This window comes from Aspergillus aculeatinus (genome assembly GCF_003184765.1).
Source record: "Aspergillus aculeatinus CBS 121060 unplaced genomic scaffold BO66scaffold_61, whole genome shotgun sequence".
Classification (NCBI taxonomy): Eukaryota; Fungi; Ascomycota; class Eurotiomycetes; order Eurotiales; family Aspergillaceae; genus Aspergillus; species Aspergillus aculeatinus.
In genome coordinates this window covers 122,142-143,934 of record NW_020291530.1, presented here as the reverse complement: position 1 = coordinate 143,934, position 21,793 = coordinate 122,142, and the positions used below count along the sequence as shown (strand labels likewise).

The following is a 21,793-nucleotide window of genomic DNA, read 5'->3' as shown; positions in this document are numbered from 1 at the left end:
TTGACCTCGTTTTTTTCAATCATGCAGGTCTGAACCCTGAAAGCTCCGCTGGGGACCCTGAAAATGGCCCTGAAACTGGTTACGAAGATAAAAGGAACACACTAAGAGCGCTTGCATGTACTGCATATCTTGAATCGGCCACAAAACACAAGACATGCTTTTTGCGTAGGGAATTAGAATTTGTACATTAGATGTCGCCCTGAGGAAGTTTCAGACGAGCGCTAGAGGTATGTAACAGTGCAGGAGGGAAAAAAACCTCCCCGCATAAAAGAACCAAATCCAAGAAAGCCCTAACTCCTGTGATGACCATAGCCCGTGGTCATGTATGCAACTGAAGCCAAATCGAAGCCGCACAGGCATGGAGCAAGATTTCATTTGCCTCCGCACCCTCTTGCAGTCCACCCTTCTCGATACTGATTTCTCCTCATTCCAGTTTGTCCAAGTGTTCCAGCCTCGTGAGCACGACCTGCTTGCTCGTCTCCTCGATTTCACCCGCAAGGAACACCTCGTCCAGAATAGCATATACCTGTATGAAACTCCGTTAGCCGCGAGTGGTTCTCCGATGAGCCAAAGGCACGACCGCTTCCACCAGCTTTCCCTCCCTCCATGCCCAGGTCCAACCCCCGAACTATAGCTGACACCGCACGCACGCACCTTGTAGAAGTTGAACACCAAATCTAGCTCACAGACGTTTCCGAAGAATTGGTCCAGAACCTCGACGAAAAAGTGGATAGCCTCCAGGTAGGCCAACTCATTATCAGTTGCGTCGACGCAGGCACAGAAGAACAACCCCGCATATCGCCGGTATACGATCTTCGTACTTCGCTTGAACTCAACAAAGTTGGACTGGTATTTCTGGTCTCTCGGGGCTACCAAGCGATGGACCTGCATTCAGCAATGGTTGGTAAGCTATCGCTCAACGGCCGCTACGTGGGATGCGGGGGGCAAGCTGCCATGACAATCCGATATGACGTACCTCGCCTTTCAGCTTGACCTTCTCTTCGTCCTGCAGTAAGTCTTTCAGTAAAAGATCCAGTACAGCCGCCACAGAGTTCGGGAGACTTACGCTGTACGGAGCGTACCATTTGGCAAGCCGCGTCTTCCCCCTGTTCGGTCTCCTGTCAGCTCTTGAGTTCTCTTGGGTGAGGGATATTAGCCGGGCACTTACTGGCGATTCTGGACAAGAATAAATGATAGGACCATCCTGTCTAGTTTGATAAGTGGATGTCCTCCGGAAATAATGAAATGATGCTGCAGCTTAAGCTGTTACATCTATCTGTCTCCGAAGTGCGGGACGGACTCAGTATTGCCGGGCCTCACCGCCTAAGATTGGAGATCAAGTTGAGGCCGACAGTGCGAACTTCACAAGCTAATTCTTGTCTAGGTTTTGTAAGATCCATTGTTTTGACATACAACTCTTACATCAATACAGTTTCCATATGCTGCTTTGGGACATGGGCAATTGATGCCCTTGTGAGCCTGGTTACCCCTGCTTAGTAAAACAAAGAATCGGACTTAGCGCCATCTGCATTATCGTTCCGGTCACCAATTGGACCGATAGACCACTCTTCACCTGCATATCCACCCTGCGAAACCGCGCAGTGCGCGCTGCATCTCGCTTGCTCACTCTAATATGAGCTTGCATTCTCACCTTCCTGGGATGCTGCACCCTCGGTCCACTCATTAGAACCATTGAAAGCGCATTGTCTTCTCGCCACACAACGATTACCGTCGCAGAACACCCTCGGCTACCCATCCCGCGGTTTCCTCCCTTCCACCATGCCTGTTTACATGCTCTACGGCTTCCGCTGGCCTCGCGCCGGCTTCACGGGGATTCGCGTCTACGTGGTCTTGCACAACCTCGAGGACGCCACCGCCGAGTATATTCAGCAGCCAACCACCGCAGAGCTTCTTCTCGAATCGTTCCAGAAGACAGAGTCCAGCATTGTCGATCGCTTGCCGGAGATGCGCTTCATCGAGCAATACGACCCCGAAGACACGAGTGATGCGGCTGTCAGCAAGCCTTTCGCCTACGTCGCAGCGAAAGTTATCTCTATCCCCGAAGCTGGAGTCCCTTGCTCCGAAACAAGCTGGACGCCTGAGGATCTCTTCACCAAGTCGCCGTTGGATACCGCCGCCGAAGAGGCGATCACGGAGATGCGCGACAAGTATGCTGCGGGCGAGCGGATCGGTTGGTATATTGTCTACAATGGCGATCCCGAGAGATGGTTTCCTCTGTCAGATGAGGAGGAAGAAGATAGTATGGACGACGACGAGGGATCCTACGGGAATGGCGAAGAGTACGATAGCGACCAGACGCCACCAGCGACGCCTTCATCAGCAACGGTACGTTTCGCACCAAAGTTATTTTGCTGGGTGCCATAACCTCTGACGGTGTTTGTGTTATGCAGGTACGACTCCCCCAGCGGCTTACAAGATTTTTTGGTCGGAAAGCGGCCTAATGACTGTACTGGGAGATGTGATTCTTAACATCTTACGCTTGACGATCCACTATCGACTTGATCTCCATCACAAAGCTGGCTTTGGGTGTGTTCGGAAACCTCGGTTCCGATGGCTCACTTGTTTTTATTCAGCGGGATAAATGTCTATTTCGTTCAACATCATTCGTTACACGGCAGCAGTACCTCACATGGTACCGTAGCCTCCTTTTTGCCAAGCGGCATCGAAGGTCGCCTGGTCCACAGCGAATTGTTTGATGTAATCCTTCTCCAGATCATGTGCCCTCTTGCCAAGCAGGACCAAACTGTGAAGAGGTCGGCCCATGTCAACTTCTGCCAGCTCCTTGAGAGTACCGGCAACCAACTTCTGGTCAGAAGCTCCAACACGAGCGGCACCAACAGCCAGACTATCCGCAGTCCAGACTTCCTCCTGGCGCTCCTCCTCCGTCTGGAGCATCTGACTGGCGCACTGCGCAACCGTCATGAAGCGCGGAGGCTCGTAGATCAGACGTCCACGGGCCATGTTCTCGAGGGACTGCTCCTTGACCTTGATGTCTAGCAGGACAAGTGTGTGAAGACCCAGCCCAGCATTCTCCTTGACACGGTCGTAGTAGGACGAAGGCTTCCAGGTCTCAGTGAAGAAGACCATGCTGACGGTCTGTCCGAAGTTGTACAGCTGCAGGCCGGTGCAGCCAATACCGGACATGATCGATGCGTTAGGGATGACCTTGGACTCGATGCCCAATTCACGGGCGCGTAGGACTAGATCGGTGTGTGTCGTAGCACTAGTAGCTGGCTGTCAATCCCCATGCATATCTCCCCATCAAACAACATATGAAGGTGAAAACACATACCCGAAGGGGTCGCCCACCACCAGGAAGGCGACATCGACTTTGTCGGCTTCAGCGAGGATGTCATCGCTGCCAGTCTCGACCAATTCGCGGTCCGCTACAATAACAGGACGTCCATAGAAAGCTTCCTACTGGAATGAGTCACTCCCAGTCAGCCACCTCTGCACCAATGTGCTAGGAGTATGATCGCGCAGAGGCACCCACTAGTTTCTCCTTCTCCACGAGGAGGATGCTTGTGTACGCTTCGAGGTAAACGCGCTCGGCCTTCTTGACCACCTCCAGACCTCTGACGGTGATGTCAGTCTCATCGGCAAGGCCGAGTCCCACTAGATAAAGCATTTTGATCGTGCAATGGAGTGAATTTGCTCTTCAGGGAATGTTGATTGCGGCGTGAAAGTTTCCCTTATCACCCCGCCAAATGCGGTGGAAGGCGGAGGAACTAATGATCCGAGTATGTGAATCGGGGAAGCACGCGCGTGTCAGGTGACGTGCCTGCCTCCTCCGCGGGATATCCTGGGGCTCTGCCTATTGGGGAACGCTCTATTCAGCAGCCTCTAGATTGTTGGAGTCTGAGATCATCTGTCTGTGTATATTCTCAGTGCAGTCTGTCTGGGATGACCAGGCGACCTGCTCTTCATTCTTCGCGAAGATGTCTACAGATCGGACACCGAAGTATCGTCAAGAGATCCAGCAGGTAAGCGTGTCAGTGAGCACCATTGGATTCGCTCAATTGATTGAACTGCACATCTCTGTACTGCACATCTGCACTTCATGCTTGTATTGCTTGTCCCAGACTGTGGCCCCTCTTGGATCTAGGTTGCACATGTTTTGATTGCTATCAAGTTCATTCACAGCAGCCCATACCAACTGTTGTTGGTCCGAACTACTATATTCACTTGCATCCGTTTGCCAAAATTATGCCGAGATCATTCACTCTATCTTTCCTGGCTCCCCTCTGCTTAGAATTATCTGTTCATCATGATTGCTCTCAAGTCAAAGTCACTGTTTCTGACAGTATCGCTTCACACATCCCTCCCATCCCTATCTGTACCCTATTCCCTCTTTCGGACTTATCAATACTTCAGCCCTCAGCATGTTTGCTCTCTCAGGAGGATTCCCACCTGGCTCAGAGTATGAACCAGAGGATGTGGACGTCGAAAGCGAAGAACAGTTTAAGGAGCGATTGACTAACACTTGGCGCCAGATGATGTTCGTCTCTGGGGAAACTGCCGAACCCTCGGTTGAAACGACTACTCTCATCGAGGAGATTGTTCGTCAACAAGTTGTCGAAATTGTACGATACCTTCGTCGCTTCCTTCATCCTTTGAATGACACTAACATCCCTACTAGCTTGCTCGAAGCACCGCTCTGGCAACCCGCCGCGGTGTGCGCTCTATCTCCACCGATGATCTGATCTTCTTGATCCGACACGACAAGGCCAAAGTGTCTCGCCTGAAAACCTTCCTCTCATGGAAAGATGTTCGTAAGAACGTCAAAGACTCGGACGACAAGGGCGGCGCCGATGCGGCCGACTTCGCTGCCGCCGACGACCCCATCGCCGGAGGCGTCGTGGCTGGGCCTCAGGATGTCGCGTCGAAGCCAAAGAACAAGCGTGCCCGCGTCGGTCTCGCTTGGGATGTGAACAGCTTTTATTCCGTGCAGGTTCCCGAGCGCGAGGATGAAGAAGACGAAGAAGAGGAGGAGCAGAACTACGCCACCCTGCAGCGCCTTGCCGCTGCCGACGAACGCACCAAGCACATGACGAGGGAAGAATATGTGTTCTGGTCGGAATGCCGTCAGGCGTCCTTCACCTACCGCAAGAGCAAGCGTTTCCGGGAGTGGGCGGGGTTTGGAATCGTCACCGAGTCGAAACCTAACGATGATATTGTCGACATCCTTGGGTTCCTGACCTTCGAGATAGTGCAAACGCTGACCGAGGAGGCCCTCAAGGTCAAGGAACGGGAGGATCGAGAGAAGAACCGTCGTGGCGGCGCAGATAATGGCGAGGATTCCAAGAAACGTAAGCGCGAGACCGGACTCTTCGATCCCCCTGAGGAGGGCCGCACCCCTGTCGAACCCAAGCACATCCGCGAAGCCTATCGCAAACTGCAGGCGACGCCCAATAAGAACATCGCCATGTTGCTACATAACGGTCGTGTGCCGGCCCGGATGCCATTACGATTGGTGAGTCGTGTCTGGACCTTTCTTCTATGCGCAACGCTAACGGCGAGAATAGATTTAATGGGGTTATTTTGTTATACGGCGTCTATTGGAGTCCAAGCTAGTGATACCCTCAACACGCACTCCTAATTTTAGGACCGGCCTCTTTGATATAATATGGTGCGATAGCATGGCAATAATTGGTTTACTTTTGTTCTGCACCAAGCCCTACTTGCTTACGCCCCGCATGTCTGGATTTTCTTCCATTGGATAATGTGTCTTTCATTTGCAAATTAATACAAATATGATACTAGTGACATGCTACTTAGCACAGGTGTCATCAGGGTCATGAAATCATAGGGTAATTCACTCGTCCACGGCTTGCGTGGTTCAGCGAATAACGAACAGCGACGATTTACTCGTTCGCGTGCGTGCGGCGCCCTAACATTTCCCATTAGTATCCATTTTACAATCTTTACAAGAGAGAGAAAAGGCAAATGAACTTACACTCCTCCAGCTCCGCTCGCGACAGCTCGCGGATGCTGTTGATAGCCGGCACGTTCCCGGTGGCCACACTCTTGACGGTCTCGACGGCGCGGGTGAGCATCCCCTTGCGAGCCAGCGCATAGTGGGCGGTCACCGCCTCGAGCTTGATGACGCCGATGCGGGGGTCTTCGGGGCCACCGTCGTGCACGCCATCGCCCAAATCGCCCAGCCAGGCCTGCAGGGCGGGCGAGTAGTACTTCTTGACGGTGTCGCGGTCGGAGATGATGGTGGCGGTGCCGGAGATGGAGGCCCAGGAGCCGCTGAGCGGGTCCAGGAAAGACATGTTGACCTCCTTGGGGTGGGTGGTTAGATCCATCGTCTTGTGCGAGAAGAGGTTCGTGTGGAAGATCAGGTCGATGCCGCCGTGTTCCTGTGCATTCGCAAAGTCGCATGTTAGCTTTGATGGAAAGGACTGGGGGGGGAGTTGTTCGAGAGGCGTACTTTTCCGGCGAGCGCCATGCAGCGGGATGTGAGGAGCTCATCGTCCGAGGACTTGGTGGTGAGCATGCCGAACTTGGAGTCACTGATGAACGTGACGAGGTCTTCGACCTTCTGGGGCAGAGGGGGGTCCTCGTGCGACTTGGCTGTGTAGGGGTCGAGGGGCTTGTTGCCGGCCGCGGTGTTGATGGTGCTGGACATTTTGGTGGTGGTAGTGATTGTGGGTTGTGTGTGATCTGTGACACGGGTGTGTTTAATTGAGCGATTCTGATGTTCTTGATATGGTAATACTTGGAGAGAGGTGATGGAGCTGCAGGAGATGGGATGTATTTATCAGATGTGATCGATTGCCAAGGCTGGCGTAGATGTGACGTCAATGGATGTCATTGCTTGCGTTACTCTATCGCCAGTTGATCCTCGATGAACGCTGTTTCTGCGATCGCGCTAGATAGTGGATTGATGTCAACTGCTCTGATGATCGATCGATTCGAGGTAAACCAGAGGCAACTTCTATATGTAGATTTGGTAAAAGAAGTTAATTTACCTTTTCCGCGATCGCTAACTTACCTTAAGCATAAACAGATATCGCCGGCCATCGATGGCTGATATCAGCCTTGTACAGAGACCCGGTAGTCATCACGTCGCAAGGGTCCGGACACCCGCATTGGTCCGCTTGAACAACACCCTGCTGACTGGTAACTCGCAAGCTGTTAGTAACTATATGTCACACCGCCTCACACGACGTGACAAGTTGACAATGTCTGGACAGGACATTGACACCAACAATTGACTCAGGTCGACAATTAGTCTCTGATTGTTATAGATATTGAATACATATTCCCCTAAACATCTCATTGACGGTGTCGCTGCGCTGCAATATACAGCCAAAATGCTGCAGTGGCTAGTTCCCCCGCCTGCTCCTCCCCGATTTCTCCTGGTCAGATCATCATAGAGCAAACAACAGTGCTAAGCGACCAACTTCCACCCATCCCTCGCGTAGCTCACCCACGTGTCCGTCAATTCCGGGGCATCATCCACACATACCTCCGACGGTTCTCCCGATCCTATTAGAGCTGGGCCGGGATCACCTACGATAATCAAATCGCCCAGCTTCTGTTCGGGGTTATTCTGAAGTGGTCGGATGGTACTGTACCCGGCTCGAGGAAGTTTTGGCCATGCAAGTCGCCAGGCAAGCCGGCCTTCCTGTACCCAGAGTTATCTGCTATGGCGAGCATGCTGATAGTCCGCATGCGCCGGTTTCGATCCTGATAACGCGGGTTCCTGGTAAGGAATTAGGTCAGGTTTATGATACCCTAAGCGACGAAGAGAAAGAGATGGTGTTCCGACAGCTGGATCGGTTTTCAATGTGTATTAGGAACTGGGAGAATTCGTGGGGCGAAAGCAGGATCTGCTTGATTGTAGGAACGCGGGTGTCTAATCATCTTGCCGGTCCGTTTAGATCGGAGCAAGAACTCAACGACTATTTGAGGGAACCTGCCTGGTCGGGTGGGTTTGCGTCCGAGGAGACTTATTAAGAGGCGATGAATCGAGCCAGGAAGATGGATGAGCTACCCCATCGTATCGTCTTTACTCACGGAGATTTGAAACACTACAATATCATGGTCCGTGCGGGACGCATCACGGGCTTCCTGGACTGGAAATCCGCAGGCTGGTATTCTGAGTATTGGGCATTCACGACAGCGTTGAGGTTCACGCCGGAGGACTTCTGGTGGTATGTATCACTTTGTGGTTGAGCTTGGTGGGAAGTCTTATCTGCGCGAATTAAACTGTGAGAGGGCACTGACTTGTTTGGCTAGTGCCTCTTATTACTGGTGAACCTGAATAGTCTGCTTCTTTCCAAGATCTCAGGTTTTGGTCGCCCCGCCACAACGTACGGCACGGACCTGGTGGCCTGTGTTCTAACTATACGGCTAGCTGTCAAGCTGTTCGAATCCCTTCTTGGAGATCATAGGACCCAATCCCTTATTCACAATAAGCCCGGCACAGGTAAGGAGCCTTGTCCTATGATCCTTCGAGTCCCAAGATCTAGGAATCAAGAGAAGCAAATAGGACTTTTCGTTCGACATGTCTTCTGACTCCAATCTAAGACACTCAACGCCTGATATCAGTTTTAAGTGCTTGTCTGTCCCGGGTGTATAATGAAACCAGGTTGATTCGTAATCTTGAAGAAGTCGAGCCCTGGTGAGAAGCCATGTTGGAGGACCGTCAGGGCGGATGGATTCCAAGAAGGGAAGAACTGATGCTAAAGATGGGTGCGCGAACGCTATAATATGTTATAACAGCCAAGCATTGATTGGGGTAAAGTGGAAAACTCACTATCTGGTCGATGGCTGATCTTGAGAGAAATTAGCTCTAGACTGCTCCTTGCATCTTCGAGCTCTTGGGAGCAGAAGTCCAGAGCCGTTGTTGGGTCTAGGTTCAGTGTCGCAGCCACGTATGTGCGTAAATCTGACCTCCTCGCACTATCTAGCTGTTAGCACATGTTGACTCCAGGATCTAAGCGAGACCAACCGGCTGAGCACAGTGCTTAAAACTTGGACTTGTTCGAGTTGAATCAGTGCTAGCAGGGCTTTGGGGCGTTTGACGTATGGCCATGGCGTATTGATGATGTATGAGTGAGAGAAATCATAGAGAACGGTATCGTAGAAATCATTGGGAAGACGAAAATGCTCGTCACAGATGTCACGGTGAAGAATCTGGATGCCATGCAACGCCGCAAGACGTTCTAGCCGGTCAATGGCTAACGAAATGTACCATTCCTTCTCGAAGTCACTGAGAGGCAGACCCCCGATTTTCGCTACGAAATCATCGAATAGATGATATTCTCGAGTCGGAGGCGTTCCAAGTATACGTCGGCAGCGTATGTTGGGTTCGACTCTTTCGAGCACTATGGCCCGAGGGCGCAGAGCATAGCTTCTAGGGTATTTCTCCCGTGTCAAGTTTAGTATCACACCATGATATGTTGGGAAATAGATTGATTTGGAGGGCGGGCAGTTGAGGAGAATGTGTTCGTAAGCTCGACTCTCGTCTAGAAAAGGGTCTAGTTGATTGATCGACTCGAAATACTCTTTTCCAAAGAAATATCTCTTAATTAGTCATTTTTTGCGTGTTGTTTATTGTGTCAACATACTGTTTTCACCACCAGGTTGGCTACACCGTTCACCTCTAATTCCAGCACCATGATGCTATGCAGTCCCGGCATATCATCACGCAATCGTCGTCCTATTTCCCAGGCATCGTGGCATTGGAATTCCTTGAAGTTCAGCGGATCGCGAACAGGTTGATTGCTTAAGGGAATCACGTGCGGCTCACAGCCTTGCAAGAAGAATTCTGCCCATTTGTGATTCATTGCGCCGCTAATATATTGAACGGGAAAGATTCAGGAGAGGTGGATTGAAGCCAGCTTGATTGAATGCGGAGGCGGATGAGTCAGTGCGACAGGTAGAACCTCCAATCATGGATATCAGGTCATCTGACCAAATTGACCCAACTTAGACATTTACTATGTAAGCCTTGCCTGAGCCTTCAGCTTTTAAGGAGTAGGTAGAGCTGCATGATCAAAAGCTGTCTATCTCAAAGCCATGGCATGAATGCTTACACCGTGCCTATAGAGTGAAATGCCATCGGAAATTTAGCATAACACTACTAGGTCATAATTGGCAATTGGAAACAACTGACGCATGAGCTTCCTCCTCGACTAGCAGTAAATCTCACTGCTTTCATGAGAAGCCTCTCTCACTCTATGGTTGACCAGTGTGTATATGATTTCCTGGCAGGTTCCCGTGCGGCGTTCCCCAGGACTTCACCCTTGAAGTACGCCATCCACTGATCATGGTATAGTTCCCCGCTGTGTGAGCATATGTATACATCACAGATGCAGAGTGCCTTCATCTCAAGACATAAGAAAGCTCGATTGCAGTCGCCACTTAATATCAACCTCATCTTCGCTGCTAGACGATGTGTCCAATAGCAGCACCTTGTTAGGTTATAGTTGGTGGCTGCCTCAATGTTTGTTCTTCGCGAAATGTTGCATACCAACAATGAATCGCATTTAGGCAGACAGGAGATAGACTGTGTCCTATTCAGACAAACAAACCAGGCAAAACTGGCCAACATTAGGGCAGCCGTGCTTGTTGCACAAGAACGGGTAACGAGCGCTTGAAGTCTCGAAGATATACAATTGTGAGCGCTCGTGAAACATGGACATGGATTGAGTGTGTACGCAACATACCGTTTCTGTTCAATGAAAGTTCACTGCGTAATCACCGTTATAGAGGCTCATAATGATCTTCCTGTTGGTGTGCACAAGCAGATTGAGATTCAGACCGATCTGGCAGAGGTGTCTCTGTGTGAGGATACGTCTGAGTCCCCCCATGAGCCACTAGATTCTATGCTACCATGTTTCAGGTAAACTGTTCATGCCACGAACTCAGGCTCTAGGCTTCCTGAGACATGTGGGCGTGGTGCGAGGCGCAATAACACGTTTCGTGATCGTCCGTTGGGGGCCATTCGACAAAACCTCGAAGCAGAGATCATTCGACCGCCGATCATATTTGTGCCACAATATGGGAAGATTCTGCAGGTGGGGTTCCCTCGTCGCAACCATGTGGCAGATATCCACTTTGCTGTTCTGCCTGGAGACCCTGTAGAGCCGACCACCAGTCTGATCAGCTCCTGGGGCGTTCGGGTGAAGGGCTGTACTCTTGTACTCTCTTCCATAGTCCCAGTCATGTTGAATTACATGTGATAGTGGCATTTTCAGAGGCTGTAAAGAATGTGTCGCCTCACGGCAACGGTATCTCTGTTCCACCTGGCGAGGTAAAATAAGGCCTATCTACCGCAGTCAAGACGAGCGGATTAGGGGGATTTTCAGCCCCCGCGAGTTCTTCTGGAAGGAGTGTCTGATGTCAGACACTGCCACATGGCGATGCTCGTAGAAACTTCGCAAGTATTGTTGGATTCTTTGAAATCAGTTGGATGGGAAATTGGATGCGAACGAGGCCTGGGGGCGAAAGTTGTGTTGTTTGAAGGATTGTGTCGGGAGGACAGGCGGAGATGCGCAACAACAACTCCCCTCGCTTCTCCCCTTCCTCTTTCTGACAACCTCCCCTCTGTTTCTTACCGCCAGACACTTGTCTTCCATCACCAACTGGGCTATGGATATGAGCTCAAATATCAAGTCTAAGGTATGACGGTCTGCATGTAACGTGCTCTTTTGCTAATTGCTTCCAGTCGTGTTGTATGAAGGAATGCCTTACAGACTCTGACACGATTTGGCCCCAACGCCATGACGAACTAGTCTCTTCAGGCCCGCGATGAGAGCTCAGAGACTGCGATCCTCCCTTTCTCGAGCTCACTGCCACATTCGTTCATAGAAGCTGCCTATCATGATGCAATTTGTTCGCTATTCGCGGCGCCTGTGTCCCAGCGGGTCAGTTGATCGCTCCCGCCGAGTCATAGCCAGGTACTAGGTTACTTGGCTTACCAGCTCTCTATGGCTCCCGTGGAACTTGTAGCCCCCGTTCAAACATTACGGACCCAAGATCTGTGCTGAGATGGGAGAAAGCTGAGTACAAGGAGTGTGTAATGGGCGGGCTCGGCTCCAGCGAGGGATCCCGTCTGGGGGAGGCGACGTATATCACCTCCTGCAGGTCCCCGTCAATTTAATATAGCCTATTTGTTTTCGGTCCTCCTGAACTCTGGGTGGCGATCCTACATCATGGCCCTACCTGCTATGCCTCACTATAGACAGGATCCTTACCCACCGCAATACTCCGAGATTCCTATTTCTCTCGGCCACACGCCCTACGGTAACCCCTACGCTTCGAAGTCTTCCGACAGTCTCGGATCACGATCGACATTATACTTCCTCCCGAATGACATACTCGAAGATCACATCGACGACGTGGCAGGCCAAACCCAACACAACCACATCAACAAGATGCCTGGCAAGCACATTGACGACAAGCTTCTTCTGGCAGGATTGGAGACGAATTGGGACTCTTCCGACCGCTTGGCCGTGCCGAGTCTGAGCATTCCCAAAGTCGGCATGTACGATCGACCACCGCTCAGTCCATGCCCTTCATATACCTCGCGAGCAAGTCCCACGATGAGCTCATCCTCCACGACCGAATGGAAGTATAACAAGCCGCTTCCCCCGGTTCCCAACCCACAAGAGAAACATATCCATGCCTCATACCAGTCAGGCTCGCCCGTGGGGGAGTCTCTGCCGCTCTACAGCTCGCGACCTCAGACACCTCGACCTATGACTCCAGGCTCCATGCCATCGCGATCGACAACGCCACAGCCACCAATGGCACCTCGACCTCTTACTCCTCGATCAGTGACCCCTCAGGCCCTGAACCGACGCCCCATGACCCCTCAGCCGTCACTGGCCAGGCCGATGACCCCGCAACCCTTGAACATGCGACCTATGGCTCCCCAGCCACTGAACACTCGGCCCATGACCCCTCAGCTTTCGACGGGTCGACCAATGACCCCCCAGCCGTTGACTCCTCGGTCTTTCACACCGCGACCTAACGATCAGCGTTCACTGAATCCGGAATTCTCGTTGGCCGCTGCTGCGGCGTTGAACGCATTTCCGAACGAACCTTCATGGCCACAGCAGGTTGACGCCCCACCATCAACGGGCCTTTTCCCTCCATACCAATCTGAGAAGGGCCTCTTTCCTCCGTACAACCCAAATACTAGCGCACCAGATCAAAATCGGTCTGACGGGCCCTCAAAGCAACCATCGAAGAAGTCATCGGAGCAAAGGCTATCCGCTAAAGACGACGGTGAGGAGAAGCCTATATGGCGAACGCTCAAAGCGGGAGTGCGACGCGTCCTCACCACTAAAGCTTCATCTTCGAATTTGAAGAAACCCAAGTCTCAGAATGATCGGCGAGCATCCATCATCGTTCGTATGTCCACGAATCCGCAACAGTCACAAGAGTCTGGAGATCAGCAACATGATTGGATGCAAAATGTCGAGAAACAGGACGAAGAGCGATATCAAGATGCGGTCAGCCGCATGAAGAATGTGCTTGCCAGCTTATTAGAGGATGGCTATTCAATGGACGCGATTCTTCAAGCCGAAGCGAACCAAAAGTTTCTCCGGTCCCTCTTCTTGAGAGTCCAAAATGACCCTCTTCTCGGCTTGGACGTTGCTCCACCAGCACCACCAAGTCGCTGTGCATCTCCTGCACCTCTTCAGCTCAGTCCTTCTTTCCTTCCTGGTTCTCCCCGCCTCAATGTTCACAGCCATTCCCATTCTTATCCTCCTCCCAGCTCACCAGCTCTCCCCCCACCTCCTCACCTGAATACCCATACTTACTCCCATTCTGTTCCCCCTCCGTCGCCAGCGCCTACCAGTCCTCTACCTCCATTACCTTTCTCTCAGACTCATCCTCCCCCTACCCCTGCTTCTCCCGCTCCTACCTCCAAGACCCGCAAGACCGGCGCCGAGGACGAAGACGCTTGGGAATATGTTGGCTACGAAGACGACGCGACGATGCAGGACGACAGTCCATCAATACACGTCTTCAACCTCGGCGACAATGAATCGGACACCTCCAGCATCTACCCACGCTACACAAAAATGATGGCAGAGATTGAGGACGACCTAAGCAAAGCATTCCCGCCCACGCGCTGGAGTCTGACCAAACCCGGCCTAGAAGACATGACCCTCCAAATCCTCCTCCAAATCGACGATCTGGACGACCTCTTCGCCTTCGCCCAGGTCAACCGCGCCACATACCAAGTCTTCAAGCGCCACGAACTGCCCCTGATGCAGAACACCATCCGCCTCAAATCACCCGCCGCCTGGGAACACCGCCAGATGAGCGACATCAACTCGCAGGAATCCTCGTCGGAGGAAGAACCCTTCACGGCCGAGATCTACTACCGCCACTACACCCGCGACCATCGCACGCACGCCACGCTGAAGGGCCTGATGATGACCCACTGCCGGGCCGTGATGCGCTCGGCCTCGTACACGGCGCTCTCGCGGCCGGCCAGCCCCGCGGCCCGCAAGATTGACAACGCGATCTGGCGCGTCTGGACCTTCTGCCACCTCTTCGGCATGCAGACGGGCCGCGACCACGACATCGACGGCCAAGTCAGCTGGCTGCGCGGCGAGGTGCGCTCCCCGTTCCAGCCCTGCCCGGACCCCAACGACGTCTGCAGCATCCTGTTCGACCCGCCTCCGGGCTTCGGCGAGGGCAACAGCCCCGGCGGCCTCTCCGTGACCGATATGCAAGACATGGACGAGGTCTGGACCTGTCTCAAATACATGTTCGGCTTCCTGCGCGGCGAGACCGAGCGCGCCCGTCGCTTCGGCGTCTTCGCCAATGCCACTGCTAATAGCGGTGACGGCGACGACGACGACGACGGCAGCGCCTCGTCTGCTCCTCCCCCCGACACCGACAAAAGGAATCAGGGCATGATCATGCTGCACGAGTGGATCTACTACCTTATGACCCTAGGGCCCGAGGCGGTCGTCGAGCTCGCCCCCCTGGGCCCGGATACCCATGCCGAGACGACGTTCCAGCGCGCCATGTCGCGCGGGTGGACGACGTGGTCGGCGCCCCGGCCCGGCGCCACGCGCAGTGCTTTCTTGACTGATGCGTTGGGCCGGGTGTCTGGTGGATTGCGGCGGTTGGAGGAGTTGCAAAGGGAACTGTGGTATAATTATTTGTGAACCGTGTGGATGGGTGAGTAATGTAGGTTATTTAGGAAGCTGCGGTGGTGTTCAGGGTAGTGAGCGAGATTTCTTTCTTCTGTCTCTTGTCCTTCTTCGAGCATTTATTTATAGAATGGAAGGGTGTAATGAATGGAATGAGTGCTGGCCTTGATTCTTGGCAAATGTTCCTTGTTGCAGTAAGTTTCCTTAAACCTTGAATGCATAGCCCATCGAAATCCTCCCCAATAACGAAGATCGATCAATCTAGTCTGCCTGTCGGCATGACATATAGCAAGCTCGGTTAAGACTCCTGGTCCAGATAACACCAACTAATCCCGTTAGACCACTGACCCATAACCCCTAAACCCCAGACTGACCCAAGCCCATACCCAAACTCACAATCACGGCTCCGCCTTGAACACTACCCGAAGCAAAACTGCACCCCCAGCCACCAAGCCCACCAGTGTCGGCAGCTCCCAGCTCGGAACAACTTCCTTTCCACTCGAAGTCGCCGACAGGTCTCCATGTTTGATCATGGTTCGAATGATGGGATAATACCACCAGGACCACGAACACGCAATCCAGAGCACCACCCAGACAAAGCCGATGCAGCGTTGCCAGAGCGGAGGGACACCATCACCACCGCGGATCGCAGCGGGGGTGGCATCAGCATTGACGTCTCCATTTTTCTGTTTCTGTTCATCTCCGAGCCGCACCGGGGTGCGAGACCGCCGCGCCACCGCCGCGCGCCACACATACTGCACTGCATCCTCAAACATGATGGCGACGGCATTCGACAGGAAGAACAGTATTGAGCCTAAGTGCCCGCCTCCTACTCCGGCGACGGTGTTGCCAATCATGTGCATGATCATGGAGAGACTGAAGACGATGAAGACGTTGACGTAGCGCTCGACGAGGGAGGGCCGGGGTAATTTGAGAATGCAGGTGGTGACGCAATTTGAGAAGCTGCTGAAGGGCCAGCGGAGGTATTGGTGCCAGAATTTGCTGAGAGGGCACCATTAAGGGTTAGATACGAGAATGTACTCGGATATTCGAAGAGAAGAGGCAAGGAAGAGTCAGGGAACGGTGTAACATTGGGGTCTTTCAAATAGAATGGAGACCTACCCCCAGAAACCACGGCACGTGTAGGAATCGGCAAGACTCCCAAATAATGGCGGCCACTGAGACACAGAATGGTCACCCGAGCCGACGAAGACGATAGCCGTGCCGCGGTACATCATATCCAGGAACAGATAGGAAGGGATCAACCCGATGATGTAGGTGCATGCCAGTCGGCCGGGCCATTGGTCCAGTCGATATGAGAACTCCTGTCCGGGTCTGTAGAACGATTGGTCGGGGTGGAGACGCGGGTGCTCGAGGAGACGAAGGAAGAGACCCTGCCAGATGATGATGGCGAGCTGGCGGACGACGTACTGCGTGCGTCCGGGAGAAGGATCGGTTTGCATCACGGCTGGGAAAGGAGGGATGTTCTTGGGCTGCCATGGTGTTCCGATGCCCCGGATGGTGAGCAGGAGCTGGAATGCGGCCTTGGACCGGTTTGGCAGTGTGGTCAGATCGACGTTGGAGATATAAAGGAGATTCATCAGTTGGATGAGGAAGGTGAAGGAGTGGCCGCCGGTCCGCATCTTGAACATAAAAGTCGACGCACTGAGGCTGTTGAGCACCCCCTCGAGGTAGGCCAGGTATACCATCGAGGGAAAACAGATCCATCGCATGAAGGAGCCCTTGGGTGTCCGAGTGAGCAGCGTGATCATAATCAAATTCTGCAGAGCCATGACCACGCCGCAGCAAAGATCCGCTGAGATCGCCATTTTGGTTCGGTTGCCTGGACTCTGATCGGCCCTGGTGCAAGCAGGCTCTCGGAGGCGCCTGGGGCATGATATATCTAGCTTGTTCCCTTGCTCGAAGGACAAGCATTTTGGGACTGTTGCCGTTTGGGGTTTCAATGCAGGGAACTGTGCGACACGAGGAAGTAGCAACGCAGACACTGTCAGCTCGTCAGTCCACAGCAGCAGCGAAAGCCCAATAGGATGCTTAAAAACAGGGAACTCACGAGAAGAATGCTTTTTGTGTGTTACCTTACCTCTGGGTCCACAACCCTGGTGTCAGGCGATATCATCGTCCCTGTTTTGAGCCTTCAGGGGAATTCGAATTAGAGCTGATGGACATCGACCTGACGCAGGAACGACTGATCGCGATAACAAAGCCCATATGTGTGCATGTAAGCAGAGATAAGAGTTGGATGGATAGACTCCAGAGTTTAGTGCAGGCCGGTCCAGATGAAGCCTCGCTTCATGACTGGATAAGAGTCATGCCATTGTGAGTATCCATCCATGTCCTTGTGCCACGATGGATGCACGAAGCTCAGAGCGAGTGCTTTGGCTGCGCACAGCGACTCTCTCCTGCTGCCGACAGCCCTATCAGTGGTTGGTAAAGAGGAGGCTTTTTCTCGAGGTCGAGAGCAAGCGAAACAACCTTGAAGGCAGGTGACTGCCCCCGGATGGAGCTAGTGCTCGGGCTATCTTCACCCCGACGTTACTCGGGTCGATTTTGGCCCGAGTGTTCGTTCGCCCTTGCGATCTTCCGCTTTACCTCCTACCAAAAGAATATTTCGTGGTGTAATCAGCTACGAAGCACGCTTGTACGACATGATGCACCGATGAGAGGGCATGAATTATGAAAATCTCGTAAATTCGTATCCTAGAAATTGTTTTACATGAACCAGTCATGGCTACGTGCAACCAAAGCTTAGAACTTCAATGACCCGTCACCGTAGCGAGTCACTCCACAGTCTCACCCATTTAAGCGAAAGGAGCATCGGTCAGGCGGAAGTGCACAGCCTTGATCTGAGTGTAGTTCTCCAGGGCGTACGAGCCAAGCTCGCGACCGATACCGGACTCCTTGAAACCACCGAACGGCACTTGAGTGTCGAGCATGTTGTAGCTGTTGACCCAGACGGTACTGTTTTCACGGTCAGTATTTGTTCGGTCGAATCTACAAGCAATGACGGATACATACCCTGCACGCATCTGGTTGGCCACGCGGAGGGCGGTGTTGATGTCCTTGGTGTGAATACCAGCGGCAAGACCTGTAGGCGTTCATCAGTATGAGGGTACAAGATATTGAGAAGTGAAAGACTTACCGTAGGAAGTGTTGTTACCGATCTTGATGGCGTCCTCGACGTCCTTGAACTTCTGAACGGTGATGACGGGGCCGAAGATCTCCTCCTGGACAATCTTCATGTCCTCGGTCACATCAGTGAAGACAGTGGGCTGGATGAAGTAGCCCTCATCGCCGTGGCGCTCACCACCAACGGCAACGGTGGCACCAGCCTGCTTGCCATGGTCGATGTACTCCATGATGCGATCGAACTGGAGCTTGGAGACCTGGGGACCCTGGAAGGTGTCCTTCTCAAAGGGGTTGCCCACCTTGTTCTGGGCGCTACGCTCCTTCAGGCGAGCGACGAACTTGTCGTAGATACCCTCCTGAACCAGAAGACGGGAACCGGCGCAGCAGCACTGACCGTGGTTGTAGAAGATACCGAAGTTGGCCCAGGTGATGGCGTTGTCAATGTCAGCGTCGTTGAAGACGATGTTGGGGGACTTGCCACCCAGCTCGAGAGTCACCTTCTTCAGGTTACTCTTGGCAGCGGCCTGCATGATGGTGCGGCCAACCAGGGTAGAACCAGTGAAGGCAACCTTGTCAATGTCCATGTGGCTGGAGATGGCGGCACCGGCCACACGACCGAAACCGGAGATGACGTTGACGACACCAGCGGGGATGCCCGCCTCGAGCACCAACTTAGCGGCATAGAGGGCAGACAGGGGAGTCTGTTCTGCCGACTTGAGGACGACGGTGTTACCGGTGGCCAGAGCGGGGCCAATCTTCCAAGACCACATGAGGAGAGGGAAGTTCCAGGGAATGATCTGACCGCAAACACCAATGGGCTCGTGGCGGGTGTAGGCGAAGGTCTCGTTGTTGGTGTCAATGGTCTGACCGTGGATCTTGTCGGCCCAGCCACCATAGTAGCGCAAGCACTTGGCAGCGGCGCCAACATCCCCCTTGGCCATGGAGATCGACTTGCCGTTGTCCAGGGCCTCGATGGCGGTCAGGATGTCAGCATCGCGCTCGAACAGGTCAGCCAGCTTGGTCAGGAAGCGGCCGCGCTCGTGAGGAGTGACGTGACCCCAGGAGCCCTCGAAGGCCTTGCGGGCAGCCGCAACGGCAATGTCGACATCCTTCTCCGTAGCTTCGTGAACGGAAACAATAGGCTTCTCGTTGGTGGGGTTGATGGTCTCGAAGGTCTTGCCTTCGACACCCTTGACCCACTCGTTGTTGATGAACCTGATCGTGAAAGCAGACAGTTAGTGGTGGGGATGAAGCATGAGAACGAGTCCACGATAGGGAGACACATACAAGCCCAGAGGCTGTTCGTACTTGGCGAGAGGGGTCTCGATGGTGGTGAAAAGATCAGCCATGGTGTGAAATTAGGATGATAAGGAGGGAAAGGGGAGGCGAGATGAGAGGAGAAGAGGAAGAGGAAGAGGAAGAGAGAATGAGGGGAGGGGGGAGGGGAAGCTCCAGTGTTAATAAAGTAACGAACATGGTGAACCATAGCTAGGATCGCCGAGGTGGGGACGGAGGAAACGGAGGAACATTCAAAGGGAAAATGATGGAGGTGGGGGGGAAAGATGTCGCCGAAGGAGGGGTGGAGGAGGAGGAGGAGGAGGCGAAGCTCTCCCAGTACGGTTAATGCAGTGCAGTACTCAGTATGTAACAGCACAATGGCTTTTAGTATTGCTCATCGCTGTTTCGTCGACCGAACCGGGGATTCAATTACTTCATGGCCCACGCCTTGCGCGCCCCGCTTTGCTCCGTTACTGAACGTTACTGAACCTCTCGCTGGCTGGTTTGCCAGTTCCGTGGGTGGGTTTTTTCAGATCGTGCGGGGTTTCCGCAGCAGATTCTCATCTCGCCCACCCTCCATCTTAGTAGTTATACTAACTCATCTACTTACTGGCAAGGTACCAACCAGGTTACTGAGTACAACATTTTCTGCTGGTTTCTTATTTTCTTTATCCTTCTGACCTTTCTATCAGAGAATTCCCGAAAGAGACCGGCTTACCCACTCCATCCTGCCCTGCAGCTTATTCTTATCCAGTGCTGTCTGTCACTAGACTAAAAGCCATAGTGGCGCGGAATCTCCCCGCTTAGCCTCGGTGGTGGGGATCTCACCCTCTCGTCCCCTCAACAACCAGTCAATGGGACTCAATGCGGTATAACTCGCGCTTGCTCACTAAATTAGTCTGGTATTCTAAACCCCGGGCAACCCCTCCAGGCTCCGTCCGCCAGTTGCAGCTATCTGGACTAGACTCGACTAAACTTATTGCCCCAATCCTGCAGGAGATCAACCTGGTCCAATATTTGAATGAATGAATTGAGCAAGCAAATCAGCCGGATCAAGGGAACTTATACTCCTCTGCCAATGGATGACGAAGTGCCCTCCCGAAGGATTGAAAGAAATGAGACATGAACCAATGCCAAGCGGGCTACGGCAATCAAACCAAGCAGACCAACCATGGACTCGAACTCACTCAAACTGACACACCAAGAGGCTTGGCTTCCTGTCGGCCGAGTTCCAGAACCCAAACACGTGCCGCGTCTTCACCACCTTTTTATCTACTCCGTAGTCCGTACTCCGTCCCTACATACCCAGTATATCTAGAGATAGGGGCCCTCTACCTGGCTCTGAGAACTAGGTACTAACTACGGAGTACTCCTGGTCTACCCAGAGATAAGCTATCGAGAACTCCCCAAGCACTACTCCGTAAAATGTCTCGTCATCCAACTCGTATTGAAGATCAGAGCTTGCCACTGCTAGCCCCTGCTAGCCCCTCCTTCCCCCACTTACCGTGCATAGAATGATTCTGGCCTATCCCCTCCACTCCATGATCACGCACACTCCAAGTAGTTAGTAATCGGACTGGTCACGGGACGGGCTTTTCCCCGGACCGACCCCTCGGTACCTTTCTCCCGGTGCCCCGATCGCTGCCTCGGGTTGATTCATCCCGGGCCTGTTGTCCCTGGCTAGGCCTGGTTCAAGAATGGTCGATGGTTTCCATTCTCATCTGATGATCTTGCGAGCAACAAGAGCGATGGATGGGTGATCGAGTACCGAGCAGGCTCTCTCACTCTTTCTCGCTATTGTTCAAGATATGATGCTGCCTTGGACTATTGAAGGTATTCAGCGCGAGCTCATCTCTTGACCTTAACCCCACAGTTTCCACTCACCATGTGACAACACTTGAGCTACAGCTGCCCTGGTTGCGATAAGAGGACTCGATGCACAGTGATGGGCTTCTTATCTGAGCAGAGCAATCAGGTTTTCTTGTCACTTGTTACTATCCATCTTGTCTGAAATCCAGAACTCGTACCGTCAGATGTGGACCGTACCTTGTTTTCGATTGCAGTTCGACATGATGCGATGACTTGGACTGACATCCTACATCCGCAAATAACTGCTTCACCAATGACTTGAAGACCAATAGGTATCTTTGTGTCAGATTGTACAAAATGAGCAAGCAGCATACGAAATATCTTCACAAGTCTTCGAG

General features: G+C 52.8%; 10 protein-coding genes across 10 annotated transcripts; 4 read left to right on the top strand and 6 right to left on the bottom strand.

Moving 5' to 3' along the window:
* Positions 1 to 109: 109 nt before the first annotated feature.
* Positions 110 to 1,391, bottom strand: BO66DRAFT_395320 (AP-2 complex subunit sigma). Its single transcript, XM_025648195.1, has 5 exons — positions 1,169 to 1,391; positions 1,067 to 1,106; positions 977 to 1,006; positions 655 to 885; positions 110 to 526 (listed from the first exon to the last, which is right to left on the bottom strand). The coding sequence occupies exons 1-5, from the start codon at positions 1,201 to 1,203 to the stop codon at positions 425 to 427; spliced, it is 438 nt and encodes a 145-aa protein (XP_025499445.1). The 5' UTR covers positions 1,204 to 1,391; the 3' UTR covers positions 110 to 424.
* Positions 1,392 to 1,417: 26 nt separating this feature from the next.
* BO66DRAFT_474897 (AorFlbE) lies at positions 1,418 to 2,751 on the top strand. Its single transcript, XM_025653175.1, has 2 exons — positions 1,418 to 2,346; positions 2,412 to 2,751. Exons 1-2 carry the CDS (start codon positions 1,780 to 1,782, stop codon positions 2,460 to 2,462), a joined length of 618 nt encoding a protein of 205 aa, XP_025499444.1. The 5' UTR covers positions 1,418 to 1,779; the 3' UTR covers positions 2,463 to 2,751.
* On the bottom strand, positions 2,564 to 3,677 carry dph5 (diphthine synthase). Its single transcript, XM_025650106.1, has 3 exons — positions 3,515 to 3,677; positions 3,314 to 3,438; positions 2,564 to 3,244 (listed from the first exon to the last, which is right to left on the bottom strand). The coding sequence occupies exons 1-3, from the start codon at positions 3,647 to 3,649 to the stop codon at positions 2,647 to 2,649; spliced, it is 858 nt and encodes a 285-aa protein (XP_025499443.1). The 5' UTR covers positions 3,650 to 3,677; the 3' UTR covers positions 2,564 to 2,646.
* Positions 3,678 to 3,848: 171 nt separating this feature from the next.
* BO66DRAFT_395317 (transcriptional regulator SPT3) lies at positions 3,849 to 5,802 on the top strand. Its single transcript, XM_025648194.1, has 4 exons — positions 3,849 to 4,004; positions 4,515 to 4,604; positions 4,661 to 5,494; positions 5,547 to 5,802. The coding sequence occupies exons 1-4, from the start codon at positions 3,960 to 3,962 to the stop codon at positions 5,550 to 5,552; spliced, it is 975 nt and encodes a 324-aa protein (XP_025499442.1). The 5' UTR covers positions 3,849 to 3,959; the 3' UTR covers positions 5,553 to 5,802.
* On the bottom strand, positions 5,729 to 6,966 carry BO66DRAFT_395316 (blue light-inducible protein Bli-3). The gene is made up of 3 exons (XM_025648193.1): positions 6,458 to 6,966; positions 5,978 to 6,386; positions 5,729 to 5,911 (listed from the first exon to the last, which is right to left on the bottom strand). Exons 1-3 carry the CDS (start codon positions 6,653 to 6,655, stop codon positions 5,886 to 5,888), a joined length of 633 nt encoding a protein of 210 aa, XP_025499441.1. The 5' UTR covers positions 6,656 to 6,966; the 3' UTR covers positions 5,729 to 5,885.
* Positions 6,967 to 7,052: 86 nt separating this feature from the next.
* On the top strand, positions 7,053 to 8,290 carry BO66DRAFT_414994 (uncharacterized protein; the record flags this gene model as incomplete). Its single annotated transcript, XM_025649509.1, has 6 exons — positions 7,053 to 7,167; positions 7,407 to 7,465; positions 7,526 to 7,576; positions 7,618 to 7,960; positions 7,991 to 8,186; positions 8,251 to 8,290. 6 exons carry the CDS (start codon positions 7,053 to 7,055, stop codon positions 8,288 to 8,290), a joined length of 804 nt encoding a protein of 267 aa, XP_025499440.1.
* Positions 8,291 to 10,017: 1,727 nt separating this feature from the next.
* On the bottom strand, positions 10,018 to 10,784 carry BO66DRAFT_206916 (uncharacterized protein). The gene is made up of 2 exons (XM_025642568.1): positions 10,707 to 10,784; positions 10,018 to 10,632 (listed from the first exon to the last, which is right to left on the bottom strand). Exon 2 carries the CDS (start codon positions 10,589 to 10,591, stop codon positions 10,211 to 10,213), a length of 381 nt encoding a protein of 126 aa, XP_025499439.1. The 5' UTR covers positions 10,592 to 10,632; positions 10,707 to 10,784; the 3' UTR covers positions 10,018 to 10,210.
* A 1,632-nt stretch (positions 10,785 to 12,416) lies between these two features.
* On the top strand, positions 12,417 to 15,176 carry BO66DRAFT_423404 (uncharacterized protein; the record flags this gene model as incomplete). The annotated part of the gene is made up of 4 exons (XM_025650105.1): positions 12,417 to 12,635; positions 12,716 to 12,994; positions 13,104 to 13,668; positions 13,774 to 15,176. The coding sequence occupies 4 exons, from the start codon at positions 12,417 to 12,419 to the stop codon at positions 15,174 to 15,176; spliced, it is 2,466 nt and encodes an 821-aa protein (XP_025499438.1).
* A 139-nt stretch (positions 15,177 to 15,315) lies between these two features.
* On the bottom strand, positions 15,316 to 17,247 carry BO66DRAFT_206808 (wax synthase family protein). Its single transcript, XM_025642566.1, has 3 exons — positions 17,233 to 17,247; positions 16,284 to 17,166; positions 15,316 to 16,163 (listed from the first exon to the last, which is right to left on the bottom strand). The coding sequence occupies exons 2-3, from the start codon at positions 16,988 to 16,990 to the stop codon at positions 15,560 to 15,562; spliced, it is 1,311 nt and encodes a 436-aa protein (XP_025499437.1). The 5' UTR covers positions 16,991 to 17,166; positions 17,233 to 17,247; the 3' UTR covers positions 15,316 to 15,559.
* A 601-nt stretch (positions 17,248 to 17,848) lies between these two features.
* Positions 17,849 to 19,715, bottom strand: BO66DRAFT_395312 (aldehyde dehydrogenase family protein). The gene is made up of 4 exons (XM_025648192.1): positions 19,596 to 19,715; positions 18,322 to 19,523; positions 18,198 to 18,267; positions 17,849 to 18,140 (listed from the first exon to the last, which is right to left on the bottom strand). The coding sequence occupies exons 1-4, from the start codon at positions 19,655 to 19,657 to the stop codon at positions 17,981 to 17,983; spliced, it is 1,494 nt and encodes a 497-aa protein (XP_025499436.1). The 5' UTR covers positions 19,658 to 19,715; the 3' UTR covers positions 17,849 to 17,980.
* Between the last annotated feature and the right edge of the window lie 2,078 nt (positions 19,716 to 21,793).

Coding starts and splice junctions, on each gene's coding strand:
- dph5 (XM_025650106.1), bottom strand. CDS start 3,649: ATGCTTTATCTAGTGGGACTCGGCCTTGCCGATGAGACTGACATCACC. Junction 3,439..3,514: donor TCGTGGAGAAGGAGAAACTA/GTGGGTGCCTCT, acceptor TCATTCCAGTAG/GAAGCTTTCTATGGACGTCC. Junction 3,245..3,313: donor GTGGTGGGCGACCCCTTCGG/GTATGTGTTTTC, acceptor GCCAGCTACTAG/TGCTACGACACACACCGATC.
- BO66DRAFT_395312 (XM_025648192.1), bottom strand. CDS start 19,657: ATGGCTGATCTTTTCACCACCATCGAGACCCCTCTCGCCAAGTACGAA. Junction 19,524..19,595: donor TACGAACAGCCTCTGGGCTT/GTATGTGTCTCC, acceptor TTTCACGATCAG/GTTCATCAACAACGAGTGGG. Junction 18,141..18,197: donor GCCAACCAGATGCGTGCAGG/GTATGTATCCGT, acceptor CCGTGAAAACAG/TACCGTCTGGGTCAACAGCT.
- BO66DRAFT_474897 (XM_025653175.1), top strand. CDS start 1,780: ATGCCTGTTTACATGCTCTACGGCTTCCGCTGGCCTCGCGCCGGCTTC. Junction 2,347..2,411: donor CGACGCCTTCATCAGCAACG/GTACGTTTCGCA, acceptor TGTGTTATGCAG/GTACGACTCCCCCAGCGGCT.
- BO66DRAFT_206808 (XM_025642566.1), bottom strand. CDS start 16,990: ATGGCGATCTCAGCGGATCTTTGCTGCGGCGTGGTCATGGCTCTGCAG. Junction 16,164..16,283: donor ACGTGCCGTGGTTTCTGGGG/GTAGGTCTCCAT, acceptor GTGCCCTCTCAG/CAAATTCTGGCACCAATACC.
- BO66DRAFT_395316 (XM_025648193.1), bottom strand. CDS start 6,655: ATGTCCAGCACCATCAACACCGCGGCCGGCAACAAGCCCCTCGACCCC. Junction 6,387..6,457: donor GCATGGCGCTCGCCGGAAAA/GTACGCCTCTCG, acceptor GCGAATGCACAG/GAACACGGCGGCATCGACCT. Junction 5,912..5,977: donor GCGAGCGGAGCTGGAGGAGT/GTAAGTTCATTT, acceptor GGGAAATGTTAG/GGCGCCGCACGCACGCGAAC.
- BO66DRAFT_395317 (XM_025648194.1), top strand. CDS start 3,960: ATGTCTACAGATCGGACACCGAAGTATCGTCAAGAGATCCAGCAG. Junction 4,005..4,514: donor ATCGTCAAGAGATCCAGCAG/GTAAGCGTGTCA, acceptor ACTTGGCGCCAG/ATGATGTTCGTCTCTGGGGA. Junction 4,605..4,660: donor GTCAACAAGTTGTCGAAATT/GTACGATACCTT, acceptor CATCCCTACTAG/CTTGCTCGAAGCACCGCTCT.
- BO66DRAFT_395320 (XM_025648195.1), bottom strand. CDS start 1,203: ATGGTCCTATCATTTATTCTTGTCCAGAATCGCCA. Junction 1,107..1,168: donor ATTCTTGTCCAGAATCGCCA/GTAAGTGCCCGG, acceptor GAGACCGAACAG/GGGGAAGACGCGGCTTGCCA. Junction 886..976: donor AGGTCAAGCTGAAAGGCGAG/GTACGTCATATC, acceptor TGCTGAATGCAG/GTCCATCGCTTGGTAGCCCC.
- BO66DRAFT_206916 (XM_025642568.1), bottom strand. CDS start 10,591: ATGTTGGCCAGTTTTGCCTGGTTTGTTTGTCTGAATAGGACACAGTCT.